Source organism: Phasianus colchicus, chromosome 1 (genome assembly GCF_987193195.1).
Source record: "Phasianus colchicus chromosome 1, bPhaCol1.hap1.1, whole genome shotgun sequence".
NCBI lineage: Eukaryota > Metazoa > Chordata > Aves > Galliformes > Phasianidae > Phasianus > Phasianus colchicus.
The window spans coordinates 12981648-13006551 of NC_143436.1; the positions used below are offsets into that span (position 1 = coordinate 12981648).

The window sequence follows — 24904 nt, forward strand, 5'->3', positions numbered from 1 at the left end:
GCACTCCCAAAAGTAGAATTGTCAGGACAATGTCTGAAATGTTGCTGTTAAGGAAATCTGAAGATAAATGCATGAAACCGTCAACTCCTAAACAAGCATTGCTGAATGAAAAAAAAAAAAAAAAAATTAGAAAATGGGAAAAAATGCAAGAAACCTGACAAAGTTCCTACTTCAGACAGCAGGGAATCTAAACAGGCTCTGAGAAACTGAGACTGGTAGCATGAAACAGAGCCAGAGTTGCATCGTCTATATTACTTTATTGTTAAACAACTTCTGACATGGGACTTGGATATGCCAGCAGCCAGTTTCACCTGAACAGGGTAAGGAAAATCAAAATGAGGAAGAGATTAAATTATGTAGATGTAAACTGTGGGAATGGCCAGGTCTCTTTCTTAGATTTTGTACAAACCGCCATAGAAGTTTATGATTCCTCCAGACTGCTAACAGATACCATTACATCACTTGCAGCATCAGCAATTCCCACAACAGAAATTTCACCCAAGAAGAACATCCTTGCCTATTTTAGTGAATAAGCTTAGTCCTTCATAACAGGGAGATATCAGATATCATAACAAGGATATCTTGAGTATCCTTTCCTTTGACTGATCCCCAAATTTACCTCTGTCACAGAGATAGAAAGTTTTTTTTAATCCAGAATTGTTACAAGATGGCTTTCAATTCGTCTGGTCGAGAAAGCTCATGCTCCTCCTCTCTTTTGGAAATGCTTCACAAGGCAGTAGCATCTCCCAGCTAATGTGAATCTGACACAGATGGTTCCCTTGGTTCCAAGATCTCATAGCTTTAACTCTGCTTCTGCAATTCTTCATTTAAAATGTCACTGACTGCCTGGGTGCAAACTGGAGACCCTGTATCTCATTGCTTACTCATCCACAAATCCAGACTTTCTAGTTAACAGTCTAAGGGTTTGAATAGTTTAAATTGTCGACATGATGGCGTAGATTTTTGATTTGGGTCTTTACAGATGTTTTCTATTATCTTATTAGCTCTTCTCTTTTGGATTCTTGAGATGTTGGTGATTTTTTTTCCCTCCAGTTTCTCCCTAAAGCAATCCAGGCTTGTTTTCATTGCTTTCTATGAGTGCTAAGAGCAGTCTGTTCATACTTTGTTCATGAAGGTAGGTTTGTTTCTGGTGTCTCTAACCAGAGATATTGGGATATGCAAAGTCTAATAACTCTCCTGCTTCCTACCCCATTGTCTCTCCTCCAGACTTTTATTCCAACTGTACATTTGCTCTTGATCCCTATTTCTTTGTTTTTTTTGAAAGTATTCTGTTGTTGAGAGGAAGTTAATTCTATTTGATGATGTCTGTAATTTTAGTCCTGCTGTGTTCTTAAATGGCACATACTTCTTTCTGAGTTTAAGGGAAGTTTGGTCCCTCAGAAGGAATGTGCCTGGCAACATACCGTTGAACAACTGAACCATTTGAAGTGAACCCATAGGAGCCTAGAGGTGAACCATGGGCACTACAAGTCAGTGATGTAAATTTCTGTCCAACATGCTGCTAAAACAACGTATTTCAATTTTCTCTTTCTGACTCATCAGCCCATTTTGCCTGTTTCAAAATTATTTTCTTTCATGTGACATCATAAATTCACCAATTTCCTCAGCATGAGCTCTCTCTAAAAGTATCCTTCTCTTGCTGGGTTTTTAGTTGTTTCATTTTTTTTTGCTTATTTTTATTGTTGCTTTTTGCTAGTGATGATAAAAATTCTGGTGAGTCATGCTACATTGTCCATTTCATTGGCTTTGTTATTAGGTGTTGTACTGCCCTTCTTTCCCCTTACCATTATCTACTTGTCCCTTCCTATCTTTCCTGCACAGAAATTGGTATTTTGTGCAAAGTAATTTAATAACACCTTTTTGAGAGAAACAGTCCTCTTTCCTATGTTAGTTCCAGGAATAAAATCTTTGAAAGATCTTTAGAAAATATTGTCACCATGCAAGAAATACTGCTTTCATATTAACATGACTTAATATGGAAACGCTGCTTCATTTTCACAAGGCACATTTCACCCTGTGGAGTATTGTATTTTTATCTCTGAGAACACGTACTCTCCTAGTAACCTTCAAATTATTTACTTTTTGTCCTATGCATTACAGCTGTTTTATACTTGGGATTATCTTGAATTATTTTTCAGTACCTTGTACTTATTTGATATTCAATTTGCTTTAAGAAATGTTTTACATGTTATAGCAGGTAAACTAAAAAGTCAATTATATATATAGTTTAGTTTAGTAAGAGAAATGGTTACCTCTCAGAAGCACAGGGAATGACAAATTTAAACAGAGGGAGCTATAGAAGAAGATCAGCTACCTTAAAATTTGCACTAATGAGACTTCCATATTTTTTCTTGTATAGCTCTGATGAGCAGTGAAACAGCGTGCAATTGCCTCCATATTTCTGAATAAAAGGGAAAGAAACCATAGATCTCCTTAATGAATATGGATTCCTGAAAAAATAGACATCAATAACAGTTAGTAGCTATTAGACTGTATTAATGGAAATAGTATTAATTGCATTGCGTTTCAAAGTGGTGCTGTTATGGTTTTGCTGCTTCTTTCTTATTAATGTTCGTGCACTGTGTGGTACATTTGTGGATAATTTTGCAAAGCATTAGATAAATCTTTTTAATATATATTGCATAGGAGGTCTTTAATGACTATTAGCAAGCATTTTGTTTCAGAAGTACTTTTATTATCAGTAGTACTGTTATCTAATATGAACTTATATGGTCTGTACTAAATTTGAACAGTACTTTCATTAGAACTTATGGGAATGTTTTCCTAGGGATGTGTATGCCTGATTCTTGTTGATATTAAGAGGAGTTAGTTTGCACACTGAGTGGAGAAATAGGTCCCTTCAGAAAGTTTTGGAGCAAAAAGAAATTCAAGCTTATGGACACAGGCTCCCATCATGGCATTCCATAAGGACCTACGCAATCAGGCACCATTATTAGGTCCATATAGAGACTTGCCATGCAACTGCTCCCCTGTGCTGGGGAGCACAGAGCACATTTGTGTCTGGTAGCTGCAGTGCATGTCATTATTAGAACACAAGAGCTCTATTGGCCACCCTGCAGACTGTTTTCAGTCTTACTGATATTAGGTGAATAAAGTAATAACAAATAATAACTGTTTGAGAAAAGCGAAAAAAAATTTTTGGCTTGACAATATTGGAATTTGACCAGGCCAGAAGAGTTTCTCCTCTGTTTTTGCCAGTAATATTATCAGAAAGCTGTCTATTTTGTATGTATCTTGATAAAAAGTACATTTTTTGTAATCAGATACCTCCTAAGCATGGTACATGGGAGAATCAACTGCCATACTAGGCATGAAGAAACTCATTCTCTCCTAATTCCCCATAGTCTAGGCTCTGAGTGATCTCCCCCTTCCTCACAGGAGATCTGAAAGATCTCAGTCTAGGGAGGGAAAGTTACATAGCTGAACTCTTAATACTACCATAAACCTATGCTTGTGTACTAAGGCTTGTCTAAAATTTAGTCTAAATGTGTTGAAGAATGTTTCTGTTGGTTCAGTATAATGTAAATGTCCTATTAAAAGACATTTGTTGGGTTTCCAAATCTGTTGTCAAAGTACCTTGTGTAGACACTGTGACATGGTGATTTGTAATATAGTGCAATATTTAATAGTAATAAAGTAAGCTAATACACTGTGGAAAAAAAAAAAGAGTACATCATCTATTGTGCTACAGATATGAGTCACAGCACTGGGAAGATGTGAAGGTGTGATTTTCAGGCACCACCCAAACCATTTACATAAGCTATAAAACTCTCTTGGCTTCTACAGTTTGCCTGTTATTGAGTTAAAATGCAGAAACTAAATTGGTCTTCTATATGAAATATTTTTCCCTGTGCAATTCTTTAAGCAATTTTATTTTCCTTTCCTAAAAAGGAATAAAGACTTTAACATGGCTATACTTACCCTCTATGAGTAATGCTCATCTTTATTTTTTTATAAACCAAGAGCATATATTTATTAAATACAACACTGCCCTTCTCAGAAAGCCTTAGGGTGACTCATAATTCAAACACAATCAAAAACAACACCAGGGATACATCAACCTTTGCTGTGTCACCTTCAGATTACAATATAAGAACAACATGGAAGCCAAAGTTGTCAGGCACAAACCCTGAAAGTTGACTCCCAAGTGTGTCATAACATATTTCTGAAAGAAATAAATTACTTTCCAAAGCCAGATTTGTCATAACTTGGAGTACTATTTCAGTGTATAAGAAACATACTGTGCAGTTTTTTCCTGTTTGGTAAATGGGAATAATTTTGAGTTCTATTTATTTTTTACTTTTTATTAACATGAGCTAAAAAAGAACACAAGTTTTCAGTGTACGCATTCATAAGATCACCTTATTTTTAGCTTATGTTCCAGTTTCATGCAAATTATATTTAGTGGGCATTGTAGGATAATTTTTTTCTGTCATGTAAGCAATCTATTGCATTTTGTGTGTTCTAGGTGAGCTGAGAATTTCTAGAGATCCAGACATAATTAGAAAAAGATGCTTTGTGCAAGAAAAGTAATATCCCAGATTTTAAACTTTAGAAAGAAAAAGTATTTTAAAATTACTTTAAAATTATTTTATCCATTAGTTTTCATTTCCATTAGTTGTTTCATTTCCCATTTCCCCCTTTTTTTTAAAGAAAAAAAAATGATGATGATGATGAAAATAACAGTAATAATAATAATAATACAGTTTTTCTTAAAGAATAAAAATAATACGTTATATAATACTTCAGTGTTTAGTTAACATCATAGGGAAGGTTTACTGACTATGGGACATATCTCAGTAGTATATGCATATATTTTAATACCTTTAATAAATGTTCGTCACTGTAACATTTTTTTATTTATGAAATTATTTCTGTATTTAAAACAACTTGTTCTCAATAAAAGTAATGTTACTAGGGATCTGGGGCCAAGCAGTGCCTCTCCATCCCAGTATAAACACAACAGTGTCTCTGAAGTAACTGAGAGGATGTCTTAGTCCGTTCCTTAGGGGAAGAATGAATGATCGTCTGGATAATTGTTAACTTCTTCCACAGTACTTCTCAGAGAGAGAGAGAAATTCTTATTACACCATATTAAATATGTATTATAAACAATTTTTTACATATATATGGAAATTCTCAAAAAATCTATTTAAGTAGAAGGAATAAGGACACACTTTTTGACTTCAGCCTGCCAGCTCTCAAGCTTCATTGAGACTACATACACAAATAGCAAATTACTCTCACAGTATCACTTAAAAAATACTGTGATGTTTGTTTATTTATTTATTATCAGCATACCCATAGACCCAAGGCTTGCGGTGTTGGCTCTAAAATGGGAGCAACTAGGTAACCTGATGCAGTTAACAGGGACTACTTAGCCATCAGTTATAACAGTTGTTTCCACTAAGGTCAATTTTCATTAAGCAAGAGGTTGTGTCATGCCCATTCACCAGAGGTATGCACAACTGACTGTATTTCAAATATCTGTGTTATCACAAAGTTGGAACTTTTCTCGTGCACCATAGCTAAATTAGGAATCTCACCTATGCTACTATAGAATGTAACCCACGTTTGTGTATTAAAGGGTAGTTATAAATATGACCTTGCAGAAAATGTATTACTTCTAACTAAACACACATTCATCTCTTTACATTGACATTACAAGTTCGAGTATAAAATCAAATTGTTATGTAAGTGGACTTTTTTGAAGGATTTAGATGTAACACTCCCACTCCTTACCCAAAAAATAAAAGTAAAATTAGTATGGCTTACGTTGAATAGAGAAACTGGTTAACTGTTTGATCTTTTAATGTAATTCTAAACAGAAAATCAGTGAGGAAATATAGTTTTATTGAGCTTCCTCCAGAATAAGTTCTTTGCTTTTGCTTATGTAACACTATGGAGAATATAAAATCAGTACTAGTGAAGCTGGCAGATGGCAGAGCGATGGGTCATTGTCTTAAGGCAGATGATGTTACTGTTAAAGAGCAATGTGGAATACTTTTAAAATCAAGCAAACAGTAAGTGAAAGTATTTTTATGCAGTCAGCGCACATTAATTCCTGAAATACAGAGCAAATAATGCAGTCAAAACCTGTCAAAGCGCTTTTGAATTGTAGAAGACAGCTAGTTGAGCAGAACATTATAGTGAAAAAGTTCAATGCAGCACCATTTCTTAAAAATTACCTTGTTTATATATTTTTCTCTGTAAGATGCCATTAGTAAACTATTTGTAACAAAATCAATGAGATGCTGTTTCATTTTTCTCTGCTTTGTAAATCCTATTCATTTCCCTGTCTTTTTTCCATTTCCCACATTTACTTCAACATTATTTTGTGACTCTTATTTATACTGTGCAAAGGTCAGGTCTCTCTCTCTGCCTTTAACTGGTTTCTGTTACGGTCAGTAATGACCTGAAATTTGGGGTTTCTTAGGATTTTCTATATGATTCTTTATTAGCAAAACTACTGGCTGATTCAGTCATCCACATGCAAGGTAGTTTTGAAGATATTTCCTTCATATCCAGCTCCTACAGTGTGTGTCATTTCCTGTGCCAACAATTAAGCGTGTTATCTCAGAATTTCCTGTGAGTTGTCACGCAGGCACTTGTACATTGAAAGCTTGTAGAAATGGTAAGAGGACATGGCTTGCAAAAAATGCTCTAAAATAAAGCTGAAAGGATATAAACCAGATAGTGGAAAGTAAGGGATTCAGAAAATACATTTTCTAGGTCACATAAACAGCTCCCTAAGGAGTCATGTTCTAGGGTGATGGTTTTTTTTTTTTTAACCAGATGTAAGGCACAACCCTGACCTGTGCTTTAAAGAAATTTGTGGTTAACATAATCTGTTTGGATCCTTGAAGGCCCCTTCCACACATTAGGAGACACATTGCCAGTCTCTATCCAAATGGAACAGTGCTCCAGGCAAAATGTGGAGACCTGCAGCCTAATCCAGGAACTTTCCAGTTGGAGCAGGAACCTCAGATTTGATTTAGTTTAGATGTTCAGAAGACATTGCTTACTCACAGGGTGGTGAGGCACTGGCAGTGCTGCCCAGGGAAGCTGTGGATGGCGGATTTCTGAAGGTGCTGAAGGCTGGGTTGGATGGGATCTTGAGCAGCCTGAGCTGGTGGAAGGCAACCCTGCCCGTGGCAAGAGTCTGAAACTAGGTGATCATTAAGGTCCCTTCTGAGCCCTTAAGCCATTCCGTGATTGATCTGTGATTGATCTAAGCTAGGCATCTATCCACAAAGAAGGTTAATGATATCTTGGGCTGTATTAAACTGAGTGTTGAGGAGATGATGCTTCCCCTCTGCTCAAATTGGTGAAACCACAACTGGAGTGCTGTATCCAGTTCTGGGCCTACCAGTACAGGAGAGATGTGGACATACTAGAGAAAGTCCAACAAAGGGCCATGACTGGAGCACCGCTGTGAGGGGAGGCTGAGGGAGCTGGGACTGTTCAGCCTGGAGGATGTTCAAGGGGGAATCTGATCAGTGTTCATAAATACTTGAACAGAGGGTGCAAACAGGGCAGAGCCAGTGGTCCCTTCAAACCTCATCTAGTCTGTGATTCTGTAATATTTTTTTAATTTTAAAAGTTATATATTTGAATAATTTGAATACTGGAGTTTGGTATTTTTTGGTGTGTGCTTTTTTGTTTGTTTGTTTGGCTGGTCTGGTTTTTATGGTATGTATATGTAAAAGCTTTGAAGCTGCCTATGAAAGAAAGTCTAGGAGATCTAGCTCAAATCTTTGACTCGGTTGGTATTCCATCTCAGGTGGGGAATAAGTACCAAATCAAAGCCAGATACACTGCCACAAAATAAAAGGTAATTTCTTCAAGAACTTCCAAGGTGGCACATTCTGTGTATTGCAGATCAAAGGTTTGAATGCAGGACCTAAGGAATGATGATGCTTCTCTCCCTGAGCAGTAACTCCAGAATCATTTCTGTGTACCTGTTTTAATTTGAGTTAGTAAAAACAAAAGGCAGAATTACACAGAAATTGTAGGGATTTCAGAGATTTTTACAAAAAGGGCAAGTGTTGTTATATCAGTTTTACACTTTATGATGATAAAATACAAAGATAGTGTGCATCATGGTAAATCTGAAGTCAGTAATGGAATTCCAAATGGAAATCTGCTGCTACATCTTTTCCAAAACTTTCCCATTTGAAATATAAATCTACAAACATTGTGTTTCAAAATATACACAAATGGCAAATAATAGTAAAAATAAAAAATTGTGGTTTAAAGTGCAGTATAATACATAAGAAAGCATTCAATTCACTTTGGATTTCTCTACCAAAAAAAAAAAAAAAAAAAAAACTATTTTAAATCAAACCTAATAACTTCAGGAAATAAAAATAATGCCTGTGAAATTCTGCAGGTGGAGGATTGAGTGTAGTCTCCAGATAATATGAGTCAATTCTATAGTATTCACATGCATTTTTGTTGTTTTTTGGGTGTTTCTTTGTTTGTTTTTGAGTTCCTATATTGTCTGTAGGGATCCAAAGTACTGTGGCATAACAAGATCTATCTTTTGCAAACTAAATCAAAATACATCTATTGCAGAGTGCTGGTGTAGAAGTTGCAATTTGGATGCATTTCTGACTTGTTCATAATAGCAAAGGGATGAATGATAAACTCATGATTTGTGTTTGTACACAGATGTACCCGTTTTTACTCATGGTGTAATAAGTTACTTGGACATTGCTTTTTTCAGTTGTCAGTAGTAAATTTTTACTGGATTAAGGGGAATTACTCACTGCTATTAGCTCCCTTGTAGAATCTTTCTTTGTACAGCAGAATATTTGCACAACTTTCAGAATGTATTTCAGAAAGTATTCAATGGAAGCTCAGATTTTTTTTTTTTTTTGGTGCTTTGTAGTGTGTATTAATATTTTAAAGTTGCATCAACAATTTCTGAATTTTTGTGATGGTTTAACCTGCTAGGCAGCTCAGCACCACACAGTCAGCCGTACGCTTACTCCCCACTCCCAGCAGAATGGGGGAGTGAATCAGGAAAAAAGTAAAACTCATGGGTTAAGATAAAAGCATTGTTTTTCTTCTGAAGTCAAAACATAGAATTGTATCAGCCACTGTGAAGCAAACTCTATCCCAGTTGAAACTAGGACATGAATTCTGAATACTTGGATGTATACTTTTGTTGAAATTGCAGTAGGATTGGGATTGGTTTCCTCTGGCCTGTGAAATATTATTAAAACTCATCCTACCGAGATTGGTTTCAAGATCTTCTAAAAATTTTTACAGAAAAAAAAGCAGTAACCAAGAGTAACTTACTTTGCTTTCTTATCTAGGAAGTTGCAATTCTGGAAAAGGGAGGACATACATGATATGTACTTTACTCTTTCTAAATCTGATAATTCTGAAGACTAGGCCAGCTGCAGGGACCACAAGGTGCTTCACGGTTGTCAGCACCATAATCTTCTCTGTTTAACTTGTCATGTTTATGCACTGTTCCAATTTTCTCAGCATTGAGAGGTTATTTCCATTATGTTAGACATGTCGTCTAAATCCCAACTGTCTGGAATCAATTTAAATTCCTCTGAGAGACAGAGCACTGTCACAATGAACAAAAAATTACTTAAAGCTTTCTTGCTTTTCCATGTAATGCATTCTTTTATTACTTAGCACTTCCCATCTATCTTGTCAGGATCCTTTATCAACATCATTTTTAAATGTTCTGTTCATGAAGTTTTTAAAGAACTATACAGGACTACATGTGATCAGCACATAATCTAAATATCATATAAAACACATCAATATTGCTGCACTCATTAGAGTTAAGGACACAGCCCTTCTTTATGCTAATTGCTTGTCTCTGAAGTCACAGGGATTCAAAAAAAATTAGACATTTCTCATTGTTTTGGGTTTGGTTTTTTTTTGCAAACTTGATCATCTTGACCAATTTATTATGCTTCATGCTCTGTAGTGTTCTGTACTGCAATAGTATCATGTCCATCAATCATAATTTCTGTCTCTCCGATTTTTCTTTGACTCCTATGATCTTACACTAAATCTGAACTTCATATTGTTTCACCATTATAATTTCAATCACTGCAAAGCTTTTACTAAATTCAGCTTTGTACTTCCTAAGTCAAATGCTGAGAATTACCTCTTGACTCTGTGGACATGAAAACAAAGAGATTTCTCTCTACTAGGTATGTATAATTGTGGGCAATATCAAATCTTCAGCAGCTCTAAGCCAGGTAAATTACCTGAAAGTTCAATCAGAGAACTGAGCGTTTAGAAATGCATTTTTCCCTGCAGTTTTCTTATTCATTTAGACAAATACTTGCACTTCGTACATCTACTAGCAACCCCTGCCAAATATTCCACTTTCCTATACTAAATGATATTGCTTCATAGCTAAGACTCAATCATAAGAAAATAATAATCTTGCGATTAGTTTTCTTTCTACCATTGTTTTTGTCTTTCAGTCTCCCACTGTCTGCCAGCCTTTCTGTTCTACGTGAATCCCAGTAACCATGAATGAACTGGTCTATCAAACCGGTGTGAAGGAGCTAGAAAGTATGAAGCAATTATTACTTTTAATCAAGTCTGGATATGAAGAATCAAATAAGCATGTCTTGCTTATTCCAGTTTCCACCACTGTGCCCAAGCAGTATGATTACCTTTTCATTACATTGCCATCAAGTGTTTATCATTCTGCCATGTGGTCTGAAAATGAGCCAATTAGTTAACACACCTGGGCTCCTGACATTTCACATTGTCACAGAAGAGATTTCAAAGGCAAGTCAATAAAATTCAGAACCATGGTGACAGCTTAATCCATATTAAAAACAAAATTCTGAAGTTACTACAGTGTAATTTGATAATAACATTTCAGAAAGGCAGTCAGATGAAACTAGCAGGGTCTTTCAGATTATGTAATTTAACTTGTTTGTTCCTTTATGATGAACTTTTTCTAATGCTCCCAAACCTCAGAGAAATCAGGACTGGAAGTTCTGGAGCTCAGCTTTGAGCTCACTAGGAGACAATTAGGGCCATCTGAGGTACACTGGGCTATCATAAACTTTACTGTAGCAGCAGAGTGAATGAGATTATCCAGGATAATAACCAAAGCTCTAAATTCTCTCATAGATTTTGAGTCACACCTGCCAATCCAGTACAGATTTCTGAGCAGCGGCAGGTACAGCACCCTTGGTACTAGACCTACACTTCTGGAACTATGATTGTGCATCTGAGTTTCTAATTCACAAGTTGCAACACTGAAAGTTAGGTGTCTGCAGATCAGTCTTTAAACACAAGCAAACGGCACAAAACTGCACCAGAGGAGGTCCAGGCTAAGGTCCAGACATTGAGAAAAATTTCTTTACTGTAAGGGTGGTCAGACACTGGAACAAGCTTCTTAGAGAACTGGTTGATGCCCCATGCCTATCATAGAGAGGCATTTGTATAACACTCTTAATAATGTGCTTTAACTGTGAGGTCAGACAGCCAGACTAGATGATATTTGAAGGTTATTTCCATCTGAAGTTATTGTATTCTATTCGATTCTGTTCTCCTCTGCTCTAGTCTAAATTTGTGTCCACTGTAGCTGATGTGGTCTTCAGTAGATGGCACAAAATAACTCAGTGCTACTTGAGTTGCCCTGGTGCATTCCACCTGGTCTCCCACCTATAGGTCCTCTGTCACAATTAGCAATACCACAAGGATTCATATTGCAACCCAGAAGACATTGAGATGATATCTGGAAAACTCTTCTGTACAATCAACAAAGTACAGACAGTTTTTCAGTTCACTGTATTGTTGCCACCTCTGTTCAGTTAGCTGAAATCTTTCTAAACTTGGTTCTTGGATGTCCAGCCTCAGTAGCATGGTTTATCTCTACTTCCTTTGTGCTGTCTTTCTGTCTCCCATTAGAGTGAAGCATTGCATTGCAAGGTTGCCCATTTCCGTGACTGTTTAGTGATGGCAACCAAGAGCGTTTCTCTACATTTATTTTTATTATTTATTTTAGGGGGTTTTCTGATCTCTTTTTCAAGATTAGCTGGCTTTCAAGTTTGGGCATGGAAGCCTTGGCAACAATGTACAGAGGTGTGTGGAAATTTGGGAACAGGCACCTGAGGAATTTGGAACACATCTGGGAGAAAACAGGGATGCAATGAATTGAGCAGGAACTGGTAGTATAGATCTCAACACTAAATTTCTTCCGACTCCTTTGTGTCCATATCTTAATGTGAAATTCTCAAGCAAGTAAATGAATGGCTTTAAAATTGAGTTGTTCTTTTTTTATTTTTTCTTCTTTTTTTCTCCCAACAATTGCTGAAGACTTCTTGTGAGTGCATTTTCAGGAAAAGGCCTTTAGGACTCTAAGTACAAAGACCTTATTCTCCATCTACATTTTAATGGAAAATATGGTGAATATGTTCATCAAAAATGACAGGCCACAATGTAAACTGAATTTTCTCTAATGTGCTTAGAAACTGTAAAAGCTTAAATAGAAGGAGATTATAAACACATATAGGAACAAAAACAGTGGCATAGTTAGACAAAGTTTCTGACTGTCAGGAGAACTCTGAAAATGCAGTGCTGCAGTCCTGAAAAGTTAGTTTTGCAGCTTAAATTAGCTTCCGGTAAAGTCAAGCTGAACTGTCAGACTTGTTCATAGCAAGTACATAGAGTCTTTAGGGGAATGGCAAAACTCACAGTCCAATCTAGAAGCTGCCAAGATTCGGTAGAGCAATTTATATTCTAAATTATCTTGCTGATCCAGCATGTGTGTCATATACAAATCATTTCACCTTGCTGTGGTCAAGGATAGCTGCTTGCCACAATGTGTTTGCTCAAGAAAGGGCATTATTTGCATTGTTAGTTTGTACAGCATTAGAACAGTATGGCAGAAACTGTAATCCTTAGCCTGGCTTGGATGCGCGAACTTGGAATAGGTTTTGGCAGCAGTCATTGGAGTACACACCTGAGCAAAACTGGAGACACTTCAGAGGAAATTTCCTTCTGCCAAGCAAAAGGTTCTTTTGCTTGTATGTACAGAAAAATCCTCTTGACCTTTTCAAGATGTCAGGAGAATATACAACCTGCAAACCTCTGAGATCTCTTTCTCAAGACTTCGTGTGTTAGTACCAAAGAATGTAGACTTTATAACTGGGGTAGTATTTACATAAAGTGCACCTATTATACACTTCAGTGAGAAAAATAACACTTCATCCAGTGCTAATTGCAGTTGCAAACCACAAGGCAGAAAATGGATTAAGGGATTTGAACTTTTAGTGGAATCTTCTTTAATAAAATGCAAGAGACAGAGGTTTTCCTCTGTTCTATAAAAATGTCTTTTCCCATTTCAAGTTATGTTGTCCCAATAAAATCTGTTCTGAATTGTACTTTAGCAACATCATCTCTGTTCTGAGACATAGCTGCCCTTCAGACAATGTGGTTTTCAATCAACAAGGAAACAAATCTATAACTGTGTACACTGTTCTGACAATAGGCACCAGAGAAGTTCTTACAGTCTTATCGCCCAATGCAACATTCTGTGTTTACTTTAAAATATCATCTGTGGAAAGTAATCAGTTCTTCCCGACCACATAAAAAGATGCTTGTTTCAAATACATACTTCTCATTTCCAGAAATTATTGTAAATTTTTATCATTTTTTCCTGCCTCTAGTATACTTGAGCATCAAAATTTCTCTCTGAAAGTGTTGCATTTGCCTCTTGCTGTTTTAGCTATGACACAGAAATGCTCTACTTCATTTCCAGATTAATCAAGAGACAATATTTGGTCTGTTGAGGCTTTTTAGTTCCAGAAATTATTTTAAGTCTCTGACCGATAAGCAATTCACAGAGCTGCATGAGACAAGCAAAATAAATAGATGTATGTCCATTAGAATGTAAATTAACTCATTACTATGCCAGCTGCTGACCTTTTCTGATGGCTGCATTCTTGCTAACAAAGACTCTTTACTATTCATGAAAACAAAAACTTAGTGGTGGTAGCTTGAGATTCTCTGGTGTATTTTAAAGGAAATTCTCATAGATGCAGGTGACCAGTGAGGGTCAGAGCTTAAACAGCAAGCACTTCTACTAGACATGACTTTGAATAGCTATCCTTTCTCTAATTATTTGTGATGAACTGAATGCTATCAAGAAATTGTTGCTTGACATGACAAGGTCAATGAGATTTTATGAACAGCACAAAAAAATGTTCCTTATATATAAAAAGATGATTATTGATTTAGTATCTGGTCTCACAGTCAATTAAGTTTTTGTATCAGTTCTATAGATCTCAATGAGATGAGATCCAGTTTAATTTCCCAAAGTACCCCTCTTCTTCCACATCATTTCTGAAAAACCTCACTGTCTCACACTTTATGCTACTCATTAAAAAATGTGGAAGCTTGAAAGGATGAAGTACAGCATTGTACTCACATTGCCCCCAAATTACCTGGACATGAGCCAGAGAAGATGGTGCCCTGATGAGTTCTAAAGACTCAGCTGAACTTCCTGTGGACTGTGTTTGCTCTTTTCCTTGCACCTTAATAGAGTGGTTTTCTGTGGTCAGGAAACACGTTCATTCTTCAGAGTCACTTTTCATGAGTTTAAAAGGCCAAAGAGAGTGAAAAACTGCTGATTTCTGTTGCAGCACTGCTTCTATTAGTGCTACCACACCTGGACTGGGATCAGTTTCTATCATGGTGTGTCTCCTTTAGGCAAAGCTAATTGATAACATCTGGGCATATGTAAATAGCACTAAAGAAAACAGGTGTCGTTCACAGTTTTATTAATCTGGACCTGCATTTGTTGTAACTGGTGGCTGTGTCCAGCCTTTGTTTCAGCGTAGCACAGTGCTACATCAGTTTTGTGTCATGCTGCCAGAATGTAGGCCACTGCAGGGGGAAGCTAGCTGCTGTCAAAAGGCTGTAGATTTAATCATATATAGCATTTAGTGCCCAGTCAAACCTGATGCTTTGTTAATATCTTCCCCTCTTCCCCCCCCCATTGTGGGCTGTGTTGGTTTTTGACTCATTGCATCAACAGCCAAACTCTGATCAAAGACCAAATGGATCCTCCACAGCATGGCACCATCACTCTGAGGTACATCTGATATCTGGACTAGCTAACTATGTTTGAGGAGCTAAATCTCCCTGTTTTCTTATATCTACTCCTTATTTCAAGGTAAATATTTTTTCTCTCATTGCTTGGGTAAGAGCCTGATGCTCTTCAGGCTATTCAAAAAAAACCCAAACCTTTGGGGGAAAAAAAAAAGACGTAATAATGATTGTTTTTATTAGAACCTGAGCCACTAATTGCCCCTCCCTATATATCACCTGATATTTTAGTTATGACACGATCATTTCAAACACCTACTTGTGTTCATGATTTCCATCTGTTTCAAGTTATTGTTTCCTTCTAGGCTTTGTTTACAATTAGCGTACAAGTTAATTGAATGTACTTATTCTCCTTGATAGGGTTTGTTTACCTGAATAGGGGAAAATATTTTAATAATTGCATTAATGTTATGTTTTTGTTTGAGGTTCATGAGAAACCCATTTTCTCTCCCAGCAGTTCTTTTTGAATATTATTCTAAAAATATTTTATGTCTTAAGAAGTGAGCCCAGTTGTGGCTCGAGTTCTGTGCCCCTAATCCACACGTACCGAGCACAGATCAACAACATGTAAACATACAGAAGGAGGGGTCAGGTGTTACAAAAATGACAAGAAATGGTTCGTTGCATCCTGCTAAACGTGTGTACCAGGAGTCTCAGCTCTTGGAGTAGTCATATGCTGTCATACCCATTTAAAAATAACAGGTTATTGGAACCTCTGCAATTAAGGCCCACTGTTGGCAACTCTCACCAATCTCAGTAAAAGAAAAAGCATGGAAAAAAATGTACTGTGACAGTAAATTTATACAGAAACTTTTATAGGAAGGAAAACTTTTGCTGACGTGTTGTCACAGGGACTTTGATAAGATGTCTGTGGAGTAAGTTAATGCTCTGGGAGTGCTCATCAGCCATCTGTTCATTGACTTCCAAACATCTATATGAGAAAGGTCTGTGTAGTGCTTGGGACAGCTTGGCTAAGAAAGCCATATGCAGCAAGGTTTTTAGCACACACACACACACACACACAAAAAAAAAAAAAAAAAAAAAAAAAGGAAAAGGAAAAGGAAAAAAAAAACAAAGAAGAAAAAAAATGTACAAGAAGCCCAGTGAAAGCTAATGGGCAAAGCTCTCACCGTATCATAGCGAGACAGGCGATGTGGAGGGAAGATGACGTGCCCTGAATACTGCTTTGGATGAAAAGGTCTTGTTTTTGACACTGCTAAGTTCCTCTCTGCAGCACTACCACATGCCATCGCTGCAGAAATCAAGGTGTTCACAGGCTTCAGTTTAATTACATGTCTGCCTCAGAGATGAACAGCCTTAAAGGTCCTGTGGTTAGGTGACACTTACACTGGTTACTTGTGACTTAACAAGGCCTCAAGTTTTCCAGGAATCAATTTGAAGTAGTGAGGAAACTTGCTTTGTCTGGTGATTGGAAGAAAATGGAGATGAAAAGTTAGCAAAAGTCATGCACAGGGCAGCAGACTAATAACCATAGGCTCGTTTTGTATTGCTGATGTTTGGACTGATGCCAAATATAATATTTTTAACAAAATAAACAAATCAAGGCATGATTATATCTTGCAAATGTTCTAAGCCTTGTCTGATAAGAGTATTTTGGCAAACTGAACTTTGCTGCAATGAATACTTACTGAATTGGAAGTAAAACATATATGAAATTCGTAATCATATTTTATCATAAAAGCATGCTTAAATTTGTATACAGGAAGAAATGAAAAGACAGTAAACGTGAACTGATTTGTTTTTTCTTATAGGAGAGTTTCATTTAAAAAAAAAAAAAATTTGAAAGGTGGTAAATATAATTAATAACTGAATGTCAGAAATATTATTTCCACACTGCTTTGCAAGAAAATGTAATTCTGATTTTTAAACACCATATTACTGCTTCCTCAACTTATTTAAAACGAAACCATTAACATTTTTATAAATGGCCAACAGCCGCTGTATCTTAGTGTAGTTTAGGTAGCCGTTATTTAAAAATAAATCATTATTTACTGAAAAGTAAATTTGGAGAAGTGTGGGAAATTACGTATTTTATCGTCACGTGGTTACACATTACATCACATTTCACTGCATGATGATGGGTGTAATTAAACTTTAATTTAAATGAATAAAGTGATGTGGTATAATTCAGAAGGTGAGCTGTAGCTTATGCAGGAAAGCGATGATGAGAAGGAATGGCTGTCAGTCACATGGGTGAGCAGGAAACCCCCTATGGGAAGAATCAATTGTGTGAAGTACATTTAGGTGGCTCTAAGTTGACTTTTATTATTTCAAATTTTAAAGTATATGTCTCTGTATGTGTTTATATTTGTATGTATACATGTATGTATATATAATGTTCTCAGTTATTCTATTTTTTCTAGAAGGCATCCCATGAAGGTGGACTGTTGAGGTTTGGGAGTTGGAGAGGGGAGTAGAAATTTGGGAATGGATTAAGGAGGTTATAAGAGCTTATCCTGTGTGTGCATGTGTAGTTAAATGCAAGCTGATGAAAAGGTTGAGTAACATCAGTAGTGCGTGAATACTCGAGAAATTGAAAGCTGTACTTTTTGGACAATTCTCAGTCTTGTCTCTAAATCAGTAATGGATTGATGCCCATCTGCTAAGTGCTGCCATCCGGGCAGGGTCCCACCATCTCTTTTGGAGAAAACACAGCAGGAAATGGAACTAAGGAAAAAAGCAATACTGAGTAGTGAGGCCAAACCAAGTGCAAATCTACTCCTTCTCACTGCCAGCTGTATATCTCGCTGCAGAAGGCCAACACGGTTAAGTATGCAAATCATTAGGATGTATTCTTCAGATAAGCTTCCAAGCCTCATTTTTCAACATATACAGGAATCGGTTCTGTAGTTCTGTAGAACAATATTAAAAGGTGAAAGAAGGGAGCTTGCAGACCCCAAAGGAAAGTACATTTTCTTTTTATTCTTTTCCATGTGAAGTTTCTGTTATGCTTACAGGGTATTCCATATGCATTATACTCTTGAATTCTTTCATTTGCAGCAATAGCCATTTATTGATATGTCAGTTATAATTCTGGGCACTTATGGTTCACATTTATTATCCATAGTGTATGTTGAATAAAGTGACTAAAGGCACTTTTGTTTAGATTAGGACAAAGATACACAGTTCATCTGAGGAGACGTGCTACTTCAGGAAAATTAAAACCGTCGTGAAATATATGTAAGATAGAAAGAACATTATGGAACTAGACCTTGTGTCTAGCACCTAGTGTTTGGCGTAGGTGCCCGACTGTCTCAACTTACATGGGGCCTTGATCTAATATATGAATTGAAATCTAAAGAATTAATTTTAACATCAGTTCCAAGGTATGTTACCTCTAGAGGTTTCCTCTCTCCGATGTGCTTTTGTACTCATACGGATATCCAGTACCTCTTTTAAATCTCATTGGATCTTTTACCTTCGTGGCACTCTAGACCCATTAGTTCTCTTAATATAATTTCATGCTGTGTGAATAAATGTTGCCTTTTCTTTGTTTTGAGTGTAAATGTTATCAATTTTATGTTGCAGTATGTCATTATTTGGTTTATATATACTTATCAGAAATTTTTACTATCAAGTAAAAATATGATAAGTCCAGCAGCATAAATTTTTAGGTAGAGACAGTAAGTAAGCAGGGGAGGAAATAAAACGTTTCAATCTGACCTGGAGTAATTTTTGCTGATGATAAGCTATGGGATGTGCAGCAGTACCAGTGGGCAGGGAAGGCTACTTCTACAAATATTCCTCAAACACCAAATCACTGCTGGTTGATTTAAGGCATCTTTCTGCAGACGTCCTACGAGTTTCAAGTCTTATTTTTAGCTTTCAGGGGAAAAGTGTTCTTTAACTTTCAGTCTCATTAGCTGTACAGAGCAACAGCAGGTATGAAAAATTTTGAATTTCTGCCATTCGAGATGTTAAGGTTGTTTCTACTATAGGTGCAGGTGGTGGCACACAAGCCAGATCTATATAGGATATCTGTAATCTCAGCTTGAATTTGCAGATGGGAAGAAATATGTCTACTCTTTAGTAAAGAAGTTTCTATCTAGACATGGCAGTCAGTGAACATAAAACTTTCCAGGATTACTTTTCACAATATACTTTTTGTTTAAAAACACTGTCACTTGTTACAAAACAGCCAGTGTTTGTCTGCAAAGCACTCATTACCTAATTATCACAGAATTCCCTAAATGTTAAATGTTATTTACAAACCCAGTTCCTTTTGTTTTTCATCTGTAGAAAGATACTTTTCCTAGTATCCTTGTGAATTTAATTGTTTTTCTAAGTTCACCTTGGAAAATGAAATAATGAAGTCCATACTACTCTTAATTCATTTTTTGGAATGAAAGAGCAGCCTTCCTCTGGGAGGTCTCAGTTTAGATCTTTCAACATTTGTGTTTGTAACACAACTATTTGTCATGAGCTTTTAATCTTAGGAATCTCGCAGGCTTTTTCTAACCTGTTGTTAAAATGAGAATGGGTGGTTTTTTTTATGAAAGCTCTGTGGAAAATATGCATTTTAGAAAATGTACCCCAATCCTTTGAAATGCTTGTTTTTATTTAATTCTTGGTGTGTTTAACTTTTTGAATATTGTGCTGCGTAAGAGACAAATAGTGTTTACAATTAGTATTTCAAATTATCTCCTTCTATGAAAAATGACATATCTGGAGTTTTAAACATTTGTAAGCTACAGTAGAAATAGTAGCTTTCAAGTAGAAGTACAGTAGAAGTAATAGCAATAGCTTCAAGGCTAGGTTGGATGGGGCCGTGGGTGCCCTGGGCACCCCGGCCCTGCCTGCAGCGTGGGAGTTGGAGCTGGATGATCCCTGATGTCCCTTCCAACCCAAGCCATTCTATGGTACAGTAGGTATCAGTCAGTGGATAACAAAGGAAGTAAGTAGTTGTTTAGAAGAGATAGAAGTGTGTGACCACTTGCTAACGGCAAAAGAAATAAAACAATATCAGAAGACACAAGCAACTCCCCCAAGACTTCGCTGCCTTGCCTAGATGGATGAAACAATTCTCTAGGCATTGCCTCTAAACTAGTCTCTGTTAGATTTATTTCTTTTAATATGATGTTCTGAATTGCTTCTTCTTAAAGGTGTGCTTGCATTTGACACATTACTATCAGGTCATTCAGTGTCTTGTCCAATGTCCGCCAAGAAAATTGGAAGTCTTTCTGTTTAATTCTTTTAATTTCCATGCTGTTTGTAAAGTATGGCAATGATCTCAATGGCTCCACATGCATATGTATATATGTGTTTACACATATATATGTATACATGTCTTTTTCTTAGAAATTATCCCCTGTGGATTGTAATTTCTTCCTGTGTGTGTGTACAAAGTTATTTAATATGTCGATATTGTCAGTAGACACGTATGAGAATGGGAGCAAAGACACCACTGAGCCTCTATCCTTTAAGCACCAGAAAAATCTGCTAATGTTATTTTTCGTTTATTTCAGGTTTCTTTTCTCCATGGAAAACTCCAAAGCCTGTAAGTTCCCTTTCAAAATTATACACATTGAGTTCGTAAGATGACTATCATTCAAAGCAAATTTGTGTAGACTTTCATCTAACCCACCTGTTCCCAGCTCGTGAGACACCTCTCAGCAGTACCCCAACTCTAGGTGAGACACAGCATCAGGGGTGGCCTTGTTAATAAGCTCTGCAGATCTATGCACTTGGAGTCTCCCGACGCTGTTTGGAGAAAGGAACTTTAGGATGGGTGACAGGAACCAAAAAGATAGTGGCTCAAAAATTGGAGTCTGGAGGACCACCATCACTGAGGCCACTCTTGCTAGCCATTTCTTTGGAGTAGAAAACATGCAAATTTCTGTTTACAAATGGATTAAGCTTGACATTTTGAGAGTAATTTTTATTCTTTTTCACATTAGTAGGTCTAGAGTTAATTTTTTATAGCTTTCTTATTTTTGTGTAAGGGTGTTTTAATGCTGAAACAAATTCACATCCATTCATATTGGACAGTGGCATGTTTATTTCAACTAGAATGATTTGGTTCAAATCATTGCTCAAATTATAATTGAGCAATGGCACCAAATCATTACCCAGTTTAGAATTTAGATTTCATGCACTGCATACAACACCATGCTTACACAGTTACAAGAGTGCCTTATCTGTATGTTAGCATGATGACTATGATGACGTGACTCTCGTTGCCAAACTTTATGTGACTTTATGTGACTGTTTAACTAATTGATGTGATTTTGGGAAGCATAATTCCTCTTATCTTTATCTGTGGAACTACTTTTGTTAGTAGTATTACCCATTGCAAAGCAGTAGAGATAGAGATTTGGAGATCAGAAACCAGCAAACAAGAATTAGATGTGTAAGACCCAGTAGGACTTTGTGAACTGATCTCATTTCTTGTCCTTCCTCCAGGGAAAGGTTCGTTCATCAAAGATAATTGTTTTCCTCTCTCTTTTTAAAATCTTCTTTAAGTATTTTAATTTTATTCAGTTTCACATTTTGAAAGAGGTAAGTGTTTGTTCTATTTCTCTGCTATTCTCCTAAAAACTAGGAAACTTTTTCTTCTAGTCTGGGTTTCCCATCTTTCCTCTTCACAGTGATGATAGGTAGTTTGATTCCTTGACTTTTTATTCTTTTTCATTTTCCTTACTGAAGGCAAACCCTAAAAATTTTTCTCCGTTATTATATTAGGAATTTGTACTGACCCCAGCTTAAGCATTGGGGTCATAATCAGATTTGTTTCTGGAAACCTTTGAATTCCACTTCCACAATATAATTATATCCTGCATCTATGTTTATGTATATCTTAGATAATTCCTTTAGAGCTGGAGGCACTATCAGAAGTATTATTGTGATTTTCATGTGGGTTGCCACTCAGGCTAATTTACTCAATATAGGATGCATCTATTGCTCTGCAAAAGATACCTGAGTGTACATTAGGTACTTTCCTGCACTGAAGTTATTTCAATAACAAGTATATGGCATTTTATTGCACAGGATATACTCACCCAGAGCATCTCTCAGATCACATCTTTTATATCTTACCCACCACCTCTTTCTTGAACAATGTTGGTATGATTTGAATACAATATTCCTTATCTTCATTATTAGCATTAATACTTCCCCTTCTCCGTTTAAATATTATACCCAATACATACAAGTGTGTGAGTCATCTGTTATTTACTGAAACACCTTCCTTTTCTTCAGTTTCTGATGAACCAGACCTACTTTCCTCAAAAACTGTGGCAGAAATGTAGCTTGAAGTATAAATAAGGTACTCAACAACTGAAAATGGCCAATATTCGAATTCTCTTTCAAAATATGAAGTTAACAGTGTTAGACACTTTGGGATGTGCCGAGCGAGTTACTCGGCATATTCTTCACAAAGACTCTCAAGCATTGTTAGTCTGTGCAATAGCTGTTGAAAAAGCCTGAACAAAGCTCACCTGCTGAGCCAAATACCTTTTGAAAACAAGGAACTGGAGTTGAAGGATAATCACAATTTATAGAGCAGACTTTCTGTGGACTTGCAGTCATCTTTGACAAAGCACTGCTGATGAATACTAGAAGCTGGTGATACTTAATCACATTTCAGTTTGCTTCTGAGCGTAATTTTTTGTGGAATTAACTGATTGTTGGACCATATGAAAGAATACACTATTCTGGAGCCTCTGCTAGCCTTTGCTTCAGCAGGGGTAACAGGCAAAGTCAAGTATTCATTGCCTGGGATAAAAGTTTGTGTTTTGTTTAACTTAATCTTTTCAAACATATTTGCTAATGGAATTTAATTACTAGCCAGCTCCTTCAAAAATAGAAATCCCCAGTATCCCTAAGCTGTCTTTGCACAGTGCATATTATCTCCCTTCTAGACTGATGTGCTTCAGAGACCAATAAAGGCAGTCTTCAAGAAAGCTTGAATTGAGGGGCCTTTCATGAATAGACGATACACTCCTGTGTACTTTTCACAGGCGTCTGGTCTGGAAGAACAGAAAAACTTATCCTGTGCTTGGGAACATGGTTGGATGACAACAGTGTAATTTTTGTTAGAAAAAGAAACAGCAAGTAATGAGAAAATCTGCATCAGAGTAACGCTCACCTTGTTCTGTAGTGTATCATTCAACTAGCTACTCAAATATCTGCTCTAATAATTTTGCATGTGGGAATTATATATTCTTCACATGAAGCAGTAAATTTTGTTTGCAGTTGCAGTAATCTATTTATTTGACCCATTGCAGTTAGGTATCTTCATGCATTCTCAAACATGGAGATCATTCAGTTGCAGCCAGCCTGGGCACTTCTTTGTTAAGCACTCCTCCTCAGTTACATACTCTGCTGAATATGATAGTTGTTATCTTCACAGTCACACAAATTTTGCCTTTAGTAGAGTGCTTTCCAATAGCTCAGGGCATTCTGTAAGAGACATTCCACACACTGCAGGGTAGTGGGTCTTAATCCACACAGGATCATATTTTCCGAGAAAGATCACGCCTTTCCATGAGGGACAAATGACAAATTCAACCAAGTAATTTTAAAGCATACAATGCACATCTTTCCTCTCAAAAGACAGTTAAGGGATTTGATAATTAACAGAATGCCTTATCTTATACTGAAATTGTTGTCTCGTGGCACATGCAGTTTTTGCAAAACAGCTTTATTCTCTGTGTGTTTTTATTCCAGGTGATGGAACGATGGGAGAATCAAGGCAGCCCTCAGACAAGCCTATCTGCTCCAGCTATGCCACAGAATATTCCCTACCCACCCACTCTTCACAGGAGTTCATTTCCCGATTCAACAGAGGCCTTTGATCCACGGAAACCTGACCCATATGAGCTGTATGAGAAATCAAGAGCTATTTATGAAAGTAGGCGTAAGTGAAAATCCTGTTCATCCTGCTGGCCATTTAATATTTTAATTTTTTTCCTATGAATGTGCCATTGCTGACACAATTCTCCTTAATTAACTTTTGTGATTTAAAGAAAGAAACTGTAATTCCAATTAATATAAGGCATTTCAAAAAATCAGCACTTACATATTTTCCAAGATCTTCCTAGATTTTAAAGCTTCTTTCACGGTTTTGTTTCCTAATATTTCCATTCTCCTCATTTTGATTGAAGTCCTTAGTGAATAGTATATATGCCACTTTATTTTGATGTGCTGGTTTTCTTTATGATTAACCAATAAGAGGATGTGAAATTATCAATATAGTTGTTACATTTGCTTTCAGATCAACATTTATAGAAGAAACTTCCAGTTTCTTTCACTTGATAAACATGGCTGTGACAAGTTATGACACTGTCTTTGATAGTTAGAAAGAAATTCATAGTAATAAAACAATACTGAGCTAAGTTGCCTATCTTAATTTTGTTTTTAAGTAATATACCACATATTTTCAACAACAAGAATAAAAGGGGTTAAACTAATGTATTCCTTCCCATAAAGAACATTTTTTCAAAATTGGGAGTTTCTTCTCTGCAGTTTTTACTTGCACACATCACCTTTCAATTCATTTTATAAATTACTTTATCTGATAACCCAAATTACTATTAATTTATTAATGATTATTTATTAATTATAATTATTAATTACATGTGAAATGTTGCACTACAGCAAATAAACTTATTTATTTTAGATGAGCCCTAATCTATCATAATCTATGATCTGGGAGGTGCAAAATGGTAAAGGAAAGGAAGGAAATATACTGTTGTCCTCAACAAGGGTTTCTCAGTACCTTGTCCTT

At 36.4% G+C, this 24904-nt stretch overlaps 1 protein-coding gene across 8 annotated transcripts in view; it reads left to right on the top strand.

The window, feature by feature from the left end:
- The window catches only part of MAGI2 (membrane associated guanylate kinase, WW and PDZ domain containing 2), a 708093-nt gene that overhangs the window by 597831 nt on the left and 85358 nt on the right, over positions 1 to 24904 (top strand). For 7 of the 8 annotated variants that reach the window (XM_090135446.1, XM_090135412.1, XM_090135418.1 and 4 more), the window contains 2 exons: positions 20643 to 20674; positions 23845 to 24034. In XM_090135446.1, the coding sequence (XP_089991572.1) occupies positions 20643 to 20674; positions 23845 to 24034 (222 nt within the window). The remainder of the gene's footprint in view (positions 1 to 20642; positions 20675 to 23844; positions 24035 to 24904) is intronic. The other variant, XM_090135421.1, reaches the window with a different exon arrangement.